General features: G+C 45.4%; 1 protein-coding gene across 12 annotated transcripts in view; it reads left to right on the forward strand.

Annotated features, from left to right (window-relative positions):
- The window catches only part of SPATA20 (spermatogenesis associated 20), a 2,191,885-nt gene that overhangs the window by 1,727,154 nt on the left and 447,754 nt on the right, over positions 1-16,977 (forward strand). For 4 of the 12 annotated variants that reach the window (XM_085617134.1, XM_085617131.1, XM_085617130.1 and 1 more), the window contains one exon: positions 3,084-3,329. The exons of the other annotated variants lie outside the window; for them this stretch is intronic. In XM_085617134.1, coding sequence (XP_085473260.1) covers positions 3,084-3,164 — 81 coding nt within the window. In that variant the 3' untranslated portion in view covers positions 3,165-3,329. Of the gene's footprint in view, positions 1-3,083; positions 3,330-16,977 lie in introns of those variants that run through there. 12 annotated transcript variants of the gene reach the window in all.

Consider the following 16,977-nt stretch of genomic DNA (forward strand, 5'->3'; position numbering starts at 1 on the left):
TGGCTCCACCGCCTCCAACTCCGGTGAGTCTTCTAATTTTTTCCCCATCGCAGATAGGGGGATGGTTGCAAGGTTGTTTTCAGGCTTGGTTGTCCCTAACACACAATGCTTGGGTTCTCCAAACAGTGAGGGGGTTCCATATAGAATTCACAGGGTCCCCGGTTCAGCGGTCAAGTCCCCGTCCCATTCAGTTTTCGGCTCCAGACGTCGCACTAGTGGACGAGGAGGTCGCATCCCTCCTTCACAAGGGCGCCGTTCTTCCCGCCACCCGCCATTCCAGAGGTTTTTTGAGCAATATCTTAGTGGACAAAGCAGACGGTGGCAAGAGGCCCGTCATCAATTTAAGCGAGTTCAACGAATGGCTGGTTTATCGCCATTTCAAAATGGAGGGGATTCACCTCCTGAGAGATGTTTTACGACCCTGCGACTATATGGTTCGCCTAGATATCAAGGACGCCTACCTGGTGATCCCGATCTTTCCTCCGCACAGGCGGTTTCTCCAGTTTTCCTGGCACGACCGGATTTACGAGTTTGCTTCCCTCCCGTTTGGCTTCTTGTCGGCGCCGTGGTGCTTCACCAAGGTTCTCAAACCGGTGGTGGAGGTTTTTGAGGGCAAGAGGGGACAACCTCCTTTTGATGGCGTCTTGCCCGCGTCAATTGGAAGTCCAACTCCAGATGACGGTGAACCTCCTTCAAGATCTCGGGTTTGTTATCAACCAGAGCAAGTCTCTCTTACATCCAACCCAATCGCTTACCTTTCTGGGGTTCGTGATCGACTCACCCTCTTCCACTCTCAGCCTTCCGGCCAAAAAGATCGCCAAGATCAGACACGAGTTGCGTCGTGTCCTGACCAGACAGAGAATCTCCCTCCGTCAGCTCGCCCGTGTGGTCGGCCTCCTGTCAGCCTCCATTCAGGCCATATTTCCGGGCCCGCTTCATTACCGGGCTTTGCAGCGCCTCAAGGCTTACTTTCTAAGGAAAGGTTTCCCTTATTCGCACACGGTGACTCTCACCCCCAGAGGTGAATGCCGAGATCCAGTGGTGGCTGGATCATATGGAGGCCTGCAACGGCCGAGCGATTTTTGGGTCCGCCCCGGATTTGGTGATCGAGTCAGAAGCCAGCCGGTTGGGCTGGGGTGCGCGCTGCGGGGAGTTAACCACAGGGAGCTTGTGGTCTCCAGACGAACAGAAATTACACATAAATTGTCTGGAACTTTTGGCAGGTTCGTTTGCCGTACGGTGCTGGACGAAAGACTTGGTGCGGTCGTGTGTTCTGCTGAAAATGGACAACATTTCAGCGGTCCGCTACGTGAACCATCTGGGGGGCACCAGATCCAAAGCTCTCTCGGACCTAGTGGCCAGTTTTTGGCAGTATTGTCTGGACAGCCAGATCTCCGTCACAGCAGAGTATCTCCCCGGTCGGGACAATGTAGAGGCGGACTTCCAATCTCGCCATTTCCGAGACTCCAGCATGTGGAGGTTGGACGCGAACATTTTTGTGGCCCTGAACGAACTGTGGGGTCCTTTTTCAGCGGATCTGTTTGCGTCCAGACTGGACCACCAGATGCCTCGGTTCTTCAGTTGGAGACCGGATCCGCTGGCGGCTGCCACGGACGCATTCCTGCAGGATTGGAGCATGGAGCGGGGGTACGCGTTTCCTCCCTTCGCAATGATCACGCGCTCTTCGGCGCAAGTTCGCAGGCAGAAGGCAGACCTGGTGATGGTCACTCCCCTGTGGAGGTCGCAAGTATGGTTTCCAGTTCTTCTGGAACTTTCCTGGGATTTTCCAATCCTACTCCCCCACTTTCCCACTCTTCTCACGAATCCCGACGGGGGTCTTCACCCGCTAGTGTCGGCAGGGTCACTGTTTCTCATGGTGTGGCGGATTTCCGGGGTAGATGGGAAGCCCCAGGACTTTCGCGAGCGGCTGAGAGCCTCATCTCAAAGGCCTGGGCGGACGGCACTGTTAAACGATACAAGTCCGCATGGAACAGATGGGTCAGTTGGTGTGTGCGACGGGGTTACGATCCCTTCGGCGCAGACGTGGTTCAGGTGGTGAATTTCTTGGCCCATCTGGCCTCTGAGGGTTTGGCCTACCGGTCCATTAATACCTTTCGGTCGGCTATTTCGTCGGGCCACCCCCCGATTAATGGTAAGCCTATAGGAGAACACCCCTTGGTGTGCAGGTTGGTCCGTGGAGTGAGGCTCTCGTTACCCCCAGAACCTCGTTACTCCGCTTTGTGGGACGTGTGGGATCTCTTTCTCTCTTGGCAGCCTAACCAGTTTCTTTTCTCGGAAGGAGATTTCAGCAAAACTGGCAATGCTCCTTTGCTTGATCTCTTGCAGGAGAGTTTCAGATGTGCGAGCCCTGGATATTTCTGGAAGAATGTTCACCCCTGACGGGGTCACCTTCACCCTTTTACGGCGTACGAAGTGCCATACTAGGGTAATCTCGTACCCGGCGTTCCTGGACTCGCCGAAGTTATGCGTGGTTCAGTGCCTAAAAGCATATGAAGAGATGACGGAAGAATTCCGTCCCCCGGGAGAACGCCAGTTGCTCATTGCGCTCCGGAAACCCTTTAAGGCGGTTTCCTCACCCACCATTGCCAGGTGGGTCCGGTGGGTGATGCAGGAGGCTGGGATAAGCCTTCGGGACTTTGGAGCACACTCTGCTCGCGGTGCAATGGCGTCGAAGGCGTTTGGCCTGGGTGCTCGCCTTGAGGATATCCTCAATGCTGCTGATTGGTCCTCGGACTCTACGTTTAAGAGGTTCTATTTCAAACCAGTTCTGAATATGGCTCAGCTGGTTGTGGGCAAGCTTTGAACAAGCATAATCCTCGCCTCCAGTCCTGACATAGAATGAAAATTTTCTTAGCTAACGTAACGGAAAGTTACAATTCTATTAAGGACTCGGAGGCGAGGATTATCCCGCCCGTCACTCCTGGAGGAGATCCCTCCCCGTATGACAGTAAGTAGATGTTTTTCCAATGTTGATGGACAATTTTCTGATGTTTGTAACCTGTCTTGCTCCATAACAGGGTTCCTTTGTGTTTCCTGGAGTAATACGTTTCTGTTGTTTGCAGGTTCAGACACTCAAAAGCAAGATGTTTGAGGAGTTCGGGTCAGCTGTCGTCACGCTCCGAAAGAGGAAGAGAGGACACTAGCAAAGGACTATGTGGGACGCTCTCATCGTGGATTGGACATTCATACTCTGTGTTCATTGGTTGTTACCATGTTGTCTTTTTTGACTACTCTTTCCCTATGGTTCATGGGAAATGTAGTCTTTTGTTTACCTTCAGGTTGCTGTGGAATAAAGTGAAGGAAGAAGGCATAATCCTCGCCTCCGAGTCCTTAATAGAATTGAAACTTTCCGTTACGTTAGCTAGGAAAATTTTCATTTCCTGAGTTCTTTTTCCCTATCTCCCCCTCTCTTTTTACGGGGATACAGCTATACTGCAGGCTAGAGGGATTGCTTTGATGGTGCTTCTCAAAGTGTCTTGCGACCGGGTAAGTTCTGTCTTTGTTTAAAATTGCTCTTATGTGTTGTAGAATTCTTTTCTATACTGGTAGAGTTGTACTTCCTATATATACCTTTGGACAGTCACACTGTAATAAATAGACAACGAAATTCGATCTACAGGTTAAAAAACTTTTGATGAAAATAGTTTTATTTAAAAAATGTTTTATAATTTGTGCCATTTAATCCATTTTGGCACGCTTTACATTTAAAACACTTTTTAAAACCTGTTTTTTGTTGGAGCCAATTCAATGTCCCACCTTTCCTTTCTTTAAACTCACTACTCACAATAAGATCTTTTAATGATTTTGATTCCCATTAAGTAATGTTAGACTGTCTACTCAATTTTAAGCCTATTAAAGGGTCTCCCCGTACAAGATGCCAATGTTTTTTTAATATGGCTCTGATTTCTTTGTGGTTGGTGTTGAATGTCATAATAAATCTAGGATTCTCCACATTATTACGATCTTTCTGTACAGTATTATCCTTCTTTTTCTGAGTTTGTGATGGTTCAAAGAGTGCCTTCTGTCTTTCAAGATTCCTGGCTTTCTTGGCTGCACCTTTTATTATGTGTGGAGAGTATCCTCTCTCCCTGAATCTATTAGTCACTTCCTGTTTGATTCTCAAGTATTCTTCCTGGCTGCTGCAAGCCCGCCTTGCCCTGTAGAATTTCCCAAAGGGAATGCTACGTATCAATGGAGCTGGGTGAACACTATCGTGGAGAATAGTATTCCCCTCAGTAGCTTTTTGAAATACAGTGGTCTCAAGTTTGTCCCCTACTGTTTGAATTCTGATATCAAGGAAATCTATTCTAGTTTTGCTATGTTGTCACACAAATTTCAAATTCAACGAGTTCTGGTTTAGATCCATAATGAATTGTTCTACATCAGTTTCCGTGCCCTGCCACAGCAGCTTCAAAACGCGTCAGGCAATTCCACTACGGAGCGGCTTCTACAAGCGGATCCTCGTCCATGCCTATCATAAACAAAGCTGCTGATCGAGTGCTGCTCACCTGGTGGACAACCTTTGGAGCAGAATATATATATATATATATATTCACTGAAAAAACCATAGGTTTCACACATGTTATAGTTAGCGGAAATTTTACTGATAAAAAACAATTAAATTCCCCCGTTATAGTTAGTGCAGGCAACTATACCTCACGCGACCGCAATCCTCTGCTGATGACATATGTGTCTTTATGAAAAAAAAATATTTGTAATATATGTATAGCTAAAATTTAATGGAAGAAGACATGGGCAAATAAGTGTCTAAATACAGTATTAGCATCAGCAGAGGATTACGGTCGCGTGAGTTATAGTTGCCTGCACTAACTATAACGGGGGAATTTAATTGGTTTTTTATCAGTAAAATTTCCGCTAACTATAACATGTGTGAAACCTATGGTTTTTTCAGTGAATTTGCAAGGTTTTTTAAATGCTAATTCCTAACTATAACGTGTGTGAAACCTATGGTTTTTTCAGTGAATTTGTACGTTTTTTTAAATGCTAAGTTACTTTACGCCATTCGTGGCGTGCGCGCCCACTTAACGCAGTTCGTTCCGTGCGCGCACGGTGCGCTAAGCGCACCGTGCGCGCACAGTGAGCACGCGGTGCGCTTTGCGCACCGCGCGCCCACTTTACGCAGTTAGTGCCGTGCACGCACGGTGGGCACGCGGTGCGCTACGCGCACCGCGTGCCCACGTTACGCTAGATGGGCCATGTACGCACGATGCGCTTCGCGCACCGTGCGCACATGGAGGACATATGATGCGCTTCGTTGTGAAAGGTAATATTTTAATTTTTCTCATCTGTGATATGCCATGCACAAAATGGTGCCCTTCGGGCACCATTAGCACATGGGGTGGGGAGAGTATGGATAATTTTTTTTAAAAAAAACTTTTTACCGTACGCGTACGGTAAGCGTAATCGGCGAAATTATCGAAAAAATTAAAATTCCGTTTTTGGCCTTGGGGGATCTTTGGGGACTCCCCCAACATGGCTAGGTGCTTAGGAGCTGTCTAAACAGCCCCTTTACATGTTTTTGTCCTTTGTTTTTTAATCCTCACTCAGAGTGCGAGAGAGAAAATGGCGGCCGCCGCTTCCTGGTTTCGACCGATTCGAATGTTTACTAATATCTAACAGCCAATCAGAATCGCGCTCGCGCACGTCACCGTAAGCTGGCTCAGATATATATTGATTTAAAGGCTATTTTCTCAGAATCTACTGAACAGATTTACACCAAACCTACAAAAGGCACTTCCTTGACCTGTAGACTACCTCTCTGCCAAATTTCAAGGAACTCTGTTCAGCCGTTCGGGCTGTAGCTGTGTCTAAAGGTCCTATGGAAAAATGCATGGTAAAAACACGTTTTGGCACCCCCCTTTTATCTCAGCCCCCGCTTGACGAATCCCCCCGAGACTTTGAGGGTAGGAGCGGAGCGTAGCGTCCCACCTATTTTGAAAATTTCGCGAGGATTCGTCGACCGGCGCCAAAGTTATTCAAAATAGAATGTTGCGGTTTTCCTATGGAAAAAGGGTCCTAACTATAACTACCTACTGGCGACCGCCAGTAGGTAATATATATATATATATATATATATATATACATATATATATATATACACTTTATGTCTATAGATCTGCTGAGCGGTGTTTTCCCAGTTTATGCAATTTTAGTCTCACTTTGGAGTGGGCTGTGTTCTACTCTATGTGTACGGTTAGTTCTCAGCAGTATGATATTGTGTATCCGTGTACTTTGGTACCCCTTGTTAGATACTTTTGGATTTGTACCCCATTGGAGTCAAATATGATAAAGTATATTTTATGTGTTTGTATTTTAAGGCTATAGCTCGTCTTCCCCAAACTTCCCTCTGATATTCTCAGGAGGGAGCTGGTAGCCCACATTATTATTTTACCCTAATGCTTGCTTACATTCATGTAATAGATGAGGTTCTCTATGTCTGCTAGTTGTGGAACATTTTTTAACCATGAGCTTTATGACATTTTCTTCTGTTGATACAATAGTTCTTTTATTTTACCCCTCTCTCTCTCTCTCTTTTTGTATATATGGGATATTCTAAAGGTACGTGTGTATCTCTAGTTCTTTTTCCTACGGAAAGACTGCTTCTATGTTGTTAGGGGCTAATGTTGTCTTTTACTTCTTTTTTATATGAACATTTGTTTTGTCCATGGGGATGGATTTTCTCTGTGTAGTTTACAGAGCAGTCCTTACCTTATATGGTTTACAGGTGTTGTTCAGTGGCATGACCAGATGTTCTGAGTTTCACAGGTTTGAACATGTTGTTCCGACTTGAGTATATAACCAAGTGGTATAAATAAGGTCAAATTGTCATGGGTAATATCTTCCCCATGCTTTTATTATCTTATAATTTTTGTTACTGTGGTTCTGGCCACAGCTGTTGTCAGGTGAGAACTTCTAAAGCATTTTTGTCTTTCGAACATGAGTATGTTATTCCAATGGTTTAAATGTCTTGTGACTTTAATTACTAATTGCCCCTTATAGGGGACTTTATATGGTATGGTGTGTGTCTGCTCACCCACATTATTAATTTCCAGTCTTTTCTCTTGTGCTAGACCTGGTTGGTCTTGGTAAGAGACTTTTCATGGTTGCAGTTTGCAGACCCTCCTCCTCGGATTGTATGGCTTTGGCATTTGATTCTAAAGTAAGAAATCTGCGGCTAGATGTCTGTATCAGATGGACAACTTCCTTACCTTCGGTAACGCATTATCTGGTATAGACGAGATTTAGCTGCGGATTCCTAAATGACCCTCCCCTTTTGGTTCTCAATTAGTTTGTTTTGGTCTTTCACATCGTGAAAAAAAAAGAGGGAGAATCCAGTGATTATTAGATATATGAGTTCTCTTTCATCTCAAGGTTTTTGTTAGGATATTCATATACTGAATTTTGGTTAGGAATTCAGTAATATTTTGCACTTGAGTGTCTTTTGTTATAGCACACTGTTCAATAGACAGTTTCTATATGTTGCTCCATGTTTCAAATGCGGAAAATAGTCACAGAAGAAACTGACGTCAGCGCTTTGGCGAGGGAGTTATATGGAGTCCATCGACAGCACATCTGGTGGACGATGTCAACATGGAATCGAGCAATGCCCTCTTCTGGTGCAGGGAAGCGTTGTGGGAACAAATTTCCAGATCCAGTCACGCGCCTGGGGAGGATTCTAAAGTAAGGAATCTGCGGCTAGATTCTGTCTCTACCTGATAATGCATTACCAAAGGTAAGTAACTTGTTCTCTAGGAATACACTCACTCAGTGAGATCCCTGGGGCATAGGTCTGGATGCCTGATGGCATTTTTCCTTACCTCTCAAGCATGACATGTGGATCAATGCAAAGGTCATCAAACCACATTTGTATTTGGGGCTCTGTAGAATATGTTTCTGATAGATACTTCTAACTACAGACTCCTCACCTTTTGAGTATTCCCCAGGAATCAGACTAGATCTGGAAACTTTTGAATAGTACCTCTGCACGCCGGTAGGTGGCACCATGTGTCACCACACTGGCACCGTTCCACTCTGGAAATGACATGTAACCTTTTGAAGCACACATCACTGAGGCTGACATCCAGATGTGAACCTCTAGTCACTTCCCTGGCCTGTGTTTGGGCCTATTAAGATTGGAGCCTGTCCTGCTAAGATAGACTGCTCTCAGGAGGAAGAACCCATTCCTTTGTTGACAAGCTCAGCATATCAACAAAAAGTGGCCTTTGAAGTGCCCACTCTTTTGTTGGCATGCACAAAGGAGTGGGCACTTCAAAGTGAATAACCCCCATAACATAAACTTCAAATACAGAGACACCAAATCATAAGTGTGTCTGGAAATGGACTACGAAAAGGGGAGCTTGAGACTTTAAAATTGTTATACTATAGCTGTGTATCACTGTGGAGAAACTCATCACGAGTTCTGCCTGTTGTGACCAGGAGTGGGGACTAAGGGTCTGCCAGTCTCCCATGCTGGGAGAGATGACATCACCCAGGAGGATCAAGAACACTCACCTGAAGCCTGTAGCTTTAACTTTTGCCTAACCCAAGACCAGTGGGCTTTGTAAAGTGAAGGAGATGTCTTCAATGGAGTTGGCATTGGCATCAAAGCTTTGGGACCAGCTTGGAGCGTGTTGCCAGAGGTGGAATGGGAGCTGGAAGAAGCTCAGCAGGATTCAGAGGCAGCCACTGGCGCCGAGGGCAAACCCACCAGCAGTACCTCAGATGGAGGGTCTCTCCACTCCTTGGGGCCCAAAAGGACACCAGAGGGAGTCAGGTAAGTATTTAAAGTGGTGGAGCATGGCCTTGCAGAAATTTACCTCCGTGTCACAAAAGGCCCTAGAAACTCGGGTTGTGGCTGGACAAGTTGCTGGATGGGCTGCGACGTCCGATGGCTTTCAGGAGCGAGATCGAGAGGCATGGTGACACCTTTGCTCCTTTTCAGGAGTATATGAGTGTTTGGAAGAGTCCAAGATCCGCTTGGATTTTTTTAGTTTTTTCTTTGACTTACCCGAAGACCTGGAGTACGACAACGACTGACCTCAGGAACGTCTCCTGTGACTTCTGGATCGGGACCAGCCATTCGACTTTGACCGGTCACGTCGCAGAGTCTTCCGGTGGTTGGCGACATAGATTTTCACCGCACGATCTCATATGGCCTTTGAGTTCATTGACGCACAGTCACTACAGGCAAACCAAATGAGAATTTGCAACAGACACTTGTTTGCAACAGTCTTTATAGGATTTAAAAACTGTTGTTTTGGGAAGTGACATTTCCATTCCAAACCGTACATTTTGGATGAAAAGTGAATAGAGGTGGCACTGATACTGCATCTGGTGGCTCGGTAAGAAAGGAACTGATGAAAGCACACGTGAGTGATGTCTTTATAAGCCCCATATGTCAACAAAGAAGTGAGCACTTCCTCCAGACAGCTATCTCAGCAGGACACTTTCCAATCCTAATTGCCCCAAACATAGACCAGGGGAGTTTCACGTATGGAAGTCAGCTTCAAAAGGTTACCAAAGGGCCGCAGCCCTACTCTTTATGATTCTCTTATCAACCCCATCTCCCTCCTCAGATGTGCCCAGGCCCCTGTGACCAGTGAGGTATTTTCAAAATCAAAGCACTTCTATTGAAGTGCACTGAAGAACCTGGCTCTTCCTTCCTTCCTCCAATGTGTGTGTCACCCAGCTTTCAGGAATGCAGCAATCCACAAATTTGTCTGGGGCACATCTCCACATGTCTCTGCTCCTCCAGCAAACCCTTGGTCTCACAAAATGGAACCCAGTGTCTTCCTTGTATAGTGCTCTTCACATGCGCACAAATACCTCTGGGTACTCATGCAGTCATATGTGCAGTCTCCAATGTACTGTACCTCTTCCCAGTCACACAAACACCTTAGTGCGCGCATGCAACATCTCTCCCTATCTCTGATGTGTTGTACCTTAGTGCAGGTATGCACACATTCTAGTGCGAACACACAGCTTCTCACGCTATTTCTCCCTCACTGTACCAACTTTGAGGCCCATGTACATCCTCGCACTCACACACAACTGCTTTTGCTATTTCTCCTTCATTGTACCGTCTTTCAGGCACACATTCATCCTCTCACACACACAGACAAGTGCATGCTTTATTTCACTTCCACAGTACTATCTCTCAGGCACACGTAAATCCTTGTGTACACACAAGTGCTTGCACTATTTCTCCTGCACTGTACCATCTCTCAAGCACATGTACTTCCTCGCACTGCACGCTACCCAATGCAGGCCAAAGGTTGAGTTAAGCACACAGCAGTGTAACTTAACTAGGGTGGGCCATGAGGCACCATTCCAGTGACACAGGTAAAACAGACTTGTTCACTCTACTGAAATCTAAAAACACTGTATGCTGCTCCACAATGCTCATGCTACTCAACTCTAGGTGATGGCAATAGGTGTACATTTTTGTGTGCTCCTCTTGGACTAAGCAGACTGCAATCCTTGAGACAGGCTAAGGTCACAGCGCACAGGCATGATCTGTGTTTGCTGATGACCAAAAATCATTAAAAGAATCCAGATGTCACTGCAACTGGGGCACTCAGGGCAGGGGTATATGTCTGTCACCTTTTGAGGGATGTGTCCCTGTAAACAGTGCAGTTACAAGCTTTTCCTCCACCTCAGTGAGTCCTTGATATTCAGGTTATGATCCCATGTTTCAACCTTTGGTCAGCGTCTCATTGAAAATGGCTCTGAGACTTTTTGGCCTCCATTATCCTGCTAGTAGACTGTGCCAGGTGACAAATGCCGGCTCTGCACTGGGACCTGAAGTCTGAATGAGCTCAGCACCAAAACAAACTGTCAGATTCCATCCATGGTGCAGAGGACACTGCAAAAGATCTGCGGTGGTGTTTGCTTCCCCACAACTGGACCAGTGGCAGAAACCAGAGTTGACAGTTGTGATGGATGCATCATTGTTGGCTTTTCAGGAGTTGTCAGGGCATTTATGTAGTCGTACGCCACATGGGAGACTCTTTAAACGTCAGGTTGGACAAACTCGGTTGACATTGACTAGTAGATCACGAATGGTGATTACATTCAAACTTGATGCAGGATGCCCTCCAGCTACGGGGAGAACCCTGGCTTGATCTTTTCTCCACTGCTGAGCAGTTTCCAACCTTTTGCACGTTCGAGTTCCCAAAGCAGGACTCCTGTATGCTTTTCTTGCCTCTACCTCTCCTGCTCAAAGTTCTGAAGAAGCTCAGGAATAAACGGGCCCAAGTCATCTTAGGGACTCTTGACTGGAGAGTATGGGAGCTGAAGCTTCTGGCCATAAGCATCTGTGCTCTATCCAGCTACTGATCCAGGAGGATCTTCTGTTGCAGTGACAGGGCAGAGTCTTACATCTGGGCCTGCGCAATCTACACCTGCTTGCATGGAAATTGAGTGGTGATAGTTGACTGTTTTTGATCATTCTGCTGATGTAGTAGATTTCATTTTGCCAGCTAGGCATCTGTCAGGGGGGAAACTTTACCCCTTCAGTCTCTGGTATGAGCCATTCCACAGACCCACCACCAGGGAGAGCACTCCTTCGCTATCTATTCACAAGGTAAGGAATCTGCAGTTAGAAGTATCCATTAGAAGAGCAATTTACTTACCTTTGATAACACTTTTTCTGGTGGATACTCTGTCTAACAGTAGAAACCTCACCTACCCACTCACCTCCCAGTTCTATGGAATGGATTCTTTTTTTCACCTAATAAAATTACAGTTAAGAGGTCTGTTAACGCTGATCTGTATTGACTAAGTGTCCAATGGTGCAGACAGAGTCGAGAAGGAAACTGACATCAGTGCGCAGGGGTGACGGTTATATGTGGCTCCAAAATAATTTATGGGATGGTACAGATCCGACGTGGAGCCACATGATGCCACCTATTGGCACAGGAAATAATTTTAGAGAAAAATCTCCAGTTCCAGTCTGGTGCCTAGTTATATTCACAAAGTGAGGAATCTGCAGTTAGATTACCCACCAAAAAGAGTGTTACCGAAGAAAAGTAACTTGTTCCTCTATAAAGTTGGCGGGCTGCCAAAACACTTCCTTTGCCTTAATCCTTAAGCACTCAGATTTAAACAAAATGTGGGACATTCCGCACAGAAGAATTTTACCTTTTGACTAGGGGTGGGAGGAACTCACGGAGTTGCACTATACGGAATTCCGTGCAGTTGCATGAATACTCAGTAGAATTCCGCGGAGTTCCGCTCCGCCCTACCCAACTTTTCACCTGGATTGGAAAGTCGGCTTGCTTGCTATTTTGCAGTGGCAGGTGATGCTTGAATAGAATAGGTTGGATGTTAAGGAAGGTGGCTGTCCTCACTTACCCTGAAGAACAGACTCATTTCATTTTCAGACCAGTGGATTTGTTAAACTTGGCAGAAGCCAGCTTCAGCTACCTGGAGCATATGAGTCCGATCGTCCTTTTTCACCAGCATATGTTTGATACTTATCTCCCTCCTGTTGCTTGGAGTAAATTGATTTAGGAGTGGAGGCTTCGTGGGCTTTACCCTTTGCAATTACATTGTTGGTATCTGTCCCAGTGAAGCCTCAGCCCCCCAACACATCTCTGGCAATTGTGCTCAGAACCACCAACATGTGCTTGCATGTCCAGCCCTTCCCCTCTTACCTTGTTGTTGCTGCCGCTGCTCACTAGTCCTGCGACCCGCTCCTAAGTAAATAGTACGCAATGCCCAGCCATCCCAGCAGCCAGAGCAGAGCAGAGTAGGGCACGGTTGACGGCCGGCCGGCATATTTGTTTCTCCTTCGCGGTGAATCCTCTACTCGGAACTGCCTTGTCCAGGCCGCGCCCGCGAGGAGGAGCAGGAAGTGAGCGAGGCACAGGGCAAAGGGAAGCCAACAGCCTGCGCCAATTACAGCCTGGAGGCGGAGCCTACTCCTCCATGGCAACCACACTTCAGCCAACCCTTCTGTCTTCCTGAAAGGGAAGCATATCTCATTCCTGTGCTCGCTGGTAAGCGGTAAACTCCACTCTGAGGGTGGTGGGCGGAGTTCTGCTGAACTCCATGCTTCAAGCGGAGCGAGGAATGGTCAAAACTCCGTGAACTCTGCTGGCAGAGCGGAGCTCACCCTTACTTTTGACTTATAATTCCTGATGGATGGCAATAATCTTGACTGGGACTAACCAGGTGGCTGAATACCATTTGAGTTCCACAAGGCCAGAAAGTGTCAATGTTTCTACTTGATTAACCACAAAATGTTTGCCAAACAAACTCTGACCAGGCCAAACCTAAAAGCTGCTGCTGGGTTTGGTTCCAGGACCGCAGTTTAATTGCATTGCTACTATCAAGTATTAACAGGTCTTTAAATTCTAGCCACTTTTTATATCAAATTAGGCAGCTTGACTTTCTGTGTTTCTCCAGATTCATACATGAGGCATTCAGATTTCAAAATGAAAAACTGTGGTGTTTCTTTTTGCTAGCTTTTCCCAGAGCCTCTGGACAGATTATTTTTACCCTTGTACAGTTATAAAAGAGGTATGGGGTAGAACAGGAAAGATGAACCTTGTTCACTTACAAATTGCCAATAAACATATGTACATAAGGGTCATAGGGAAAATAATTAAAGACTGAGCAATCTCCAATCCCCATTCAAAGACTTAACAACTGACATGAGATACTCAGTCTATTGAAACTAAACAGATACCTGATGAGAATCGTGAGATAGAATAGTGAAACTAAAAAGTAGAAACCTAATAGATCAGATAGTTTGCTCATAAATCGGTGAGATTACAGAGTCCATCAGCCCACCCTTATTGGCGGAGCCTCGTCATCTGGACCTATCGTAGAACAAGATTCCGGCCACAGTTTTGAGCCACCAGGCCCTGCTGGGAACCTGACCCTGATACTCCTGAAGAAACTCTCAGCCAGATGTATGTTCCAACTATGTGAACTCCAAAAAATATATATGTGCAGTGCTCTAGTGCATGTGCTAGTTAAAAATGACTACTGGGGCAAAAAAATCTATGTTTATTGTCAGTATGTCCAAGTGTCATTTCTAAAATCACCTAATAGTCTTGAGATATATAGACTAATTCCTTACTAAGTACAATTGTGGTCGACATGTTTCAGCCGGATGGGTCACTCGACCCGGCTTTCTTCAGGACCTCAAAAAAAATATAAGAAATAAATAAAATAGCTACTGCAAGGTGGACGCAAATCGTGCAGGTGTATATATAAGACAGTTCTTATAACAAATAATAATCTATATACTGGTCCGACCAGTCTGTGGCATTAGCCACCCTACCAGATAACCGGACCCAGTGTTAGGAAGGTAGGAATCACCTCTTCTTTCCTAAAAAATAATAATAAGAATCAGACTATCACAACCTTAATAGCTGCAAAGATCACTATCTATAGGAACACTATCACAAAAAGTACCTGTTTATTAATGCCAATTGTGCACTAATATTTGGGAAAAAACCCCAAAGTGGTCACATTTATCCAATCAGAATTAGATTATATTGGACTTACCCAGCTTTGTGTGGGAGGACCGCCTCACCTCACCCGGCAAACTGCTCGGAGAAAGAGGCACCGCTCTGTTAGTGGGTAGAGTAAAAACAGAAAAGTTTGCCAAAGGCTACCAATCTGACTACATGCTCCACCCATATATCAAACACTGTAATAACCCAAAGAAGGCCTAAAACCAACAAAACACCCAGCCCCTGATTGGTATGCCTGTGCAGGAAAAAGCTTAGATGAAACCCCAATGATAAAAAACCTCTGAGAAAGTCTGATGCTAAAGAGTTCTGCAAACTGTAGAACTACCAATGCCCAGAGGAGCCCTCTGTATATAAACCCTCAATCCTTGTTACTGAAGATAAAAGTTAACAACGAGATAGCGTATTAAAGGGAATTGCTTGGGAACAGTTACAAAACGCCATCACACTAGGAGTTTGGCGTTGGAACAGGGGAGGGACTCAAGAATATAATCAAGAATGAAAAACTGAAAAACTCTCCTTACTCACCTATCCGTCGGTACCTCAGGCCAGGCTGCGAACAGACTGGGAGGTGACGGTAGGCGGAAGGAGAGCTCGTTTTAAACCCGCCGTAATTGGCGTAGAAAGACATAATTAGTAACAGCTGCCACTGTACAGCCTGTCAGTGGGCATGCGCCTGAATTCGATCAGTGCGCAAACAGAAACACTGATACTCACGCATGCGTACAATGGACGTAGGTCTAGCAGTCGTACCAGTCATGACGATTCAGCATGCTCGAGAGAAATACACTGATTGCCACACATGCGCACAACGGTAATAGATCTTACTGACATACACGCTGGTGGACTCGCCATGTTCAAGAGAAATAAACTAATCACTGCAACCCCGGAAGTAACCGGAATTTCAGAAGAGTTAACTGTGTTCCTCTTGTAGAGGATCTGTTTGATCAGAACTTCATCTGGGGGATACACAGGCACCATGTGGGCCGTGCTTGTCCCTAAGTAAAAAGTGTGAAAAAACGTGAAAAAAACCATGGAATCAAACATCCCAAGGTGGATGATGGGGCATGGTTTACTCAATTAGCGGATGCTTGAAGGTATAATAAATTGTGTTCCATGAAAGTAAACAACAAAAGTCAAGCATCCACAATGAGAAATAGACTTGGCTTAACCTTACTCAAAACACGAGTGCCAAACTACAATGTAGACGATCTTCTTGGTCTGAGCTGTATCTGGGGGGTACAAAAACACAGTCTGGGCCGTGTTTGTCCCCAAATTGAAATATGCAAAAGCCATGAAAAACACAACCCCAGGTGGATGGTTGTACGTGTTTGCTCAGTCAGTGGTTGCTTAGAGATGTAATAGTGTTGTTCAATGAAAGTGAACACAAGGGTCTAATAACCACAGATAAGAAGTAGACTTATCTAAACCTTACTCAAAACGGGTGCTACATATAAAGTAAGGGCAATTGGTAAGACGTTTGTGTGTCATATCAGTTCAGAATGTCCTTCAGATTGGAGTGTCTTAATCAACGGCAAATTGCCCCTTTTCCACGGGTTACATACAGCCGCTCTCAGGATTCTCTCTCTCATATAACATGATATCCATCACAGGCCACTGGTACCCTCTGGATACACAGGAGCTTCTTCAAATCACAGCTTCCAGGTGCATAGAGTATCTTTCAGCAGGGAAACAACGTTCCCAGCAGTATTAAATCTGTATCTCTCGTCTGCATTGCAGCAAGATAATTCCTATTATTACTTAGGGTTTCCTGCAAAAGCGTCCATTGTTCCTTATCATTGTCTACTGAACAGTCATCAAGTGGTGTATAGGAACCCCTCAATACAAATTCCACTGTGCTGTTAGATAAAGGTTAATTATTCAACTTTGAATAAATTCCTAGCTAAAACACGCATCCTTTTTCATCTGATAAAGTGGTGAGATACAGGGCATGGGAAATATACTTTTAGGCTTTCCAAATCTCCCGGAGGACTTGTGGGTAAAACAATATGGATTAATGCTTCATTAATTGAAAATCGGATCTCCCAACCCCCAGGAACAAAAAGCTTCTCCACTAATACATTCCACCTGATTTCATAAAAGGTTATTGGCTGACGTCCTGTTGTGATTCCTGTGAGACAAGAAGTCCCATACTTGCCAGTTAAATAAAAAGACAACACCATAGAGGTTGTTACCCCTTTCTGCAAGAGGAGCTCATTTCTTTCTTCTTTATCACTCCCCCTTTCCGTGACTTTTAATAAGCTTTTGTCATTGCTTGCTAAATTCTTAGTTGGCATAGGGAGAAATGGCGATTGTAAGAAATCAGGTTATTGGTTGAGGGGGGCTGAAGCCCCACTCAGGCAATAACTGAAATCCTTGTCAGTATGAGTCACAAAAGTCACTAAAATAACCTGTGCTGAGCCCTCTGATAGCTTGGCATTAAAGCAGT

The sequence above is a fragment of the Triturus cristatus genome, chromosome 7 (assembly GCF_964204655.1).
Source record: "Triturus cristatus chromosome 7, aTriCri1.1, whole genome shotgun sequence".
Lineage (NCBI taxonomy): Eukaryota > Metazoa > Chordata > Amphibia > Caudata > Salamandridae > Triturus > Triturus cristatus.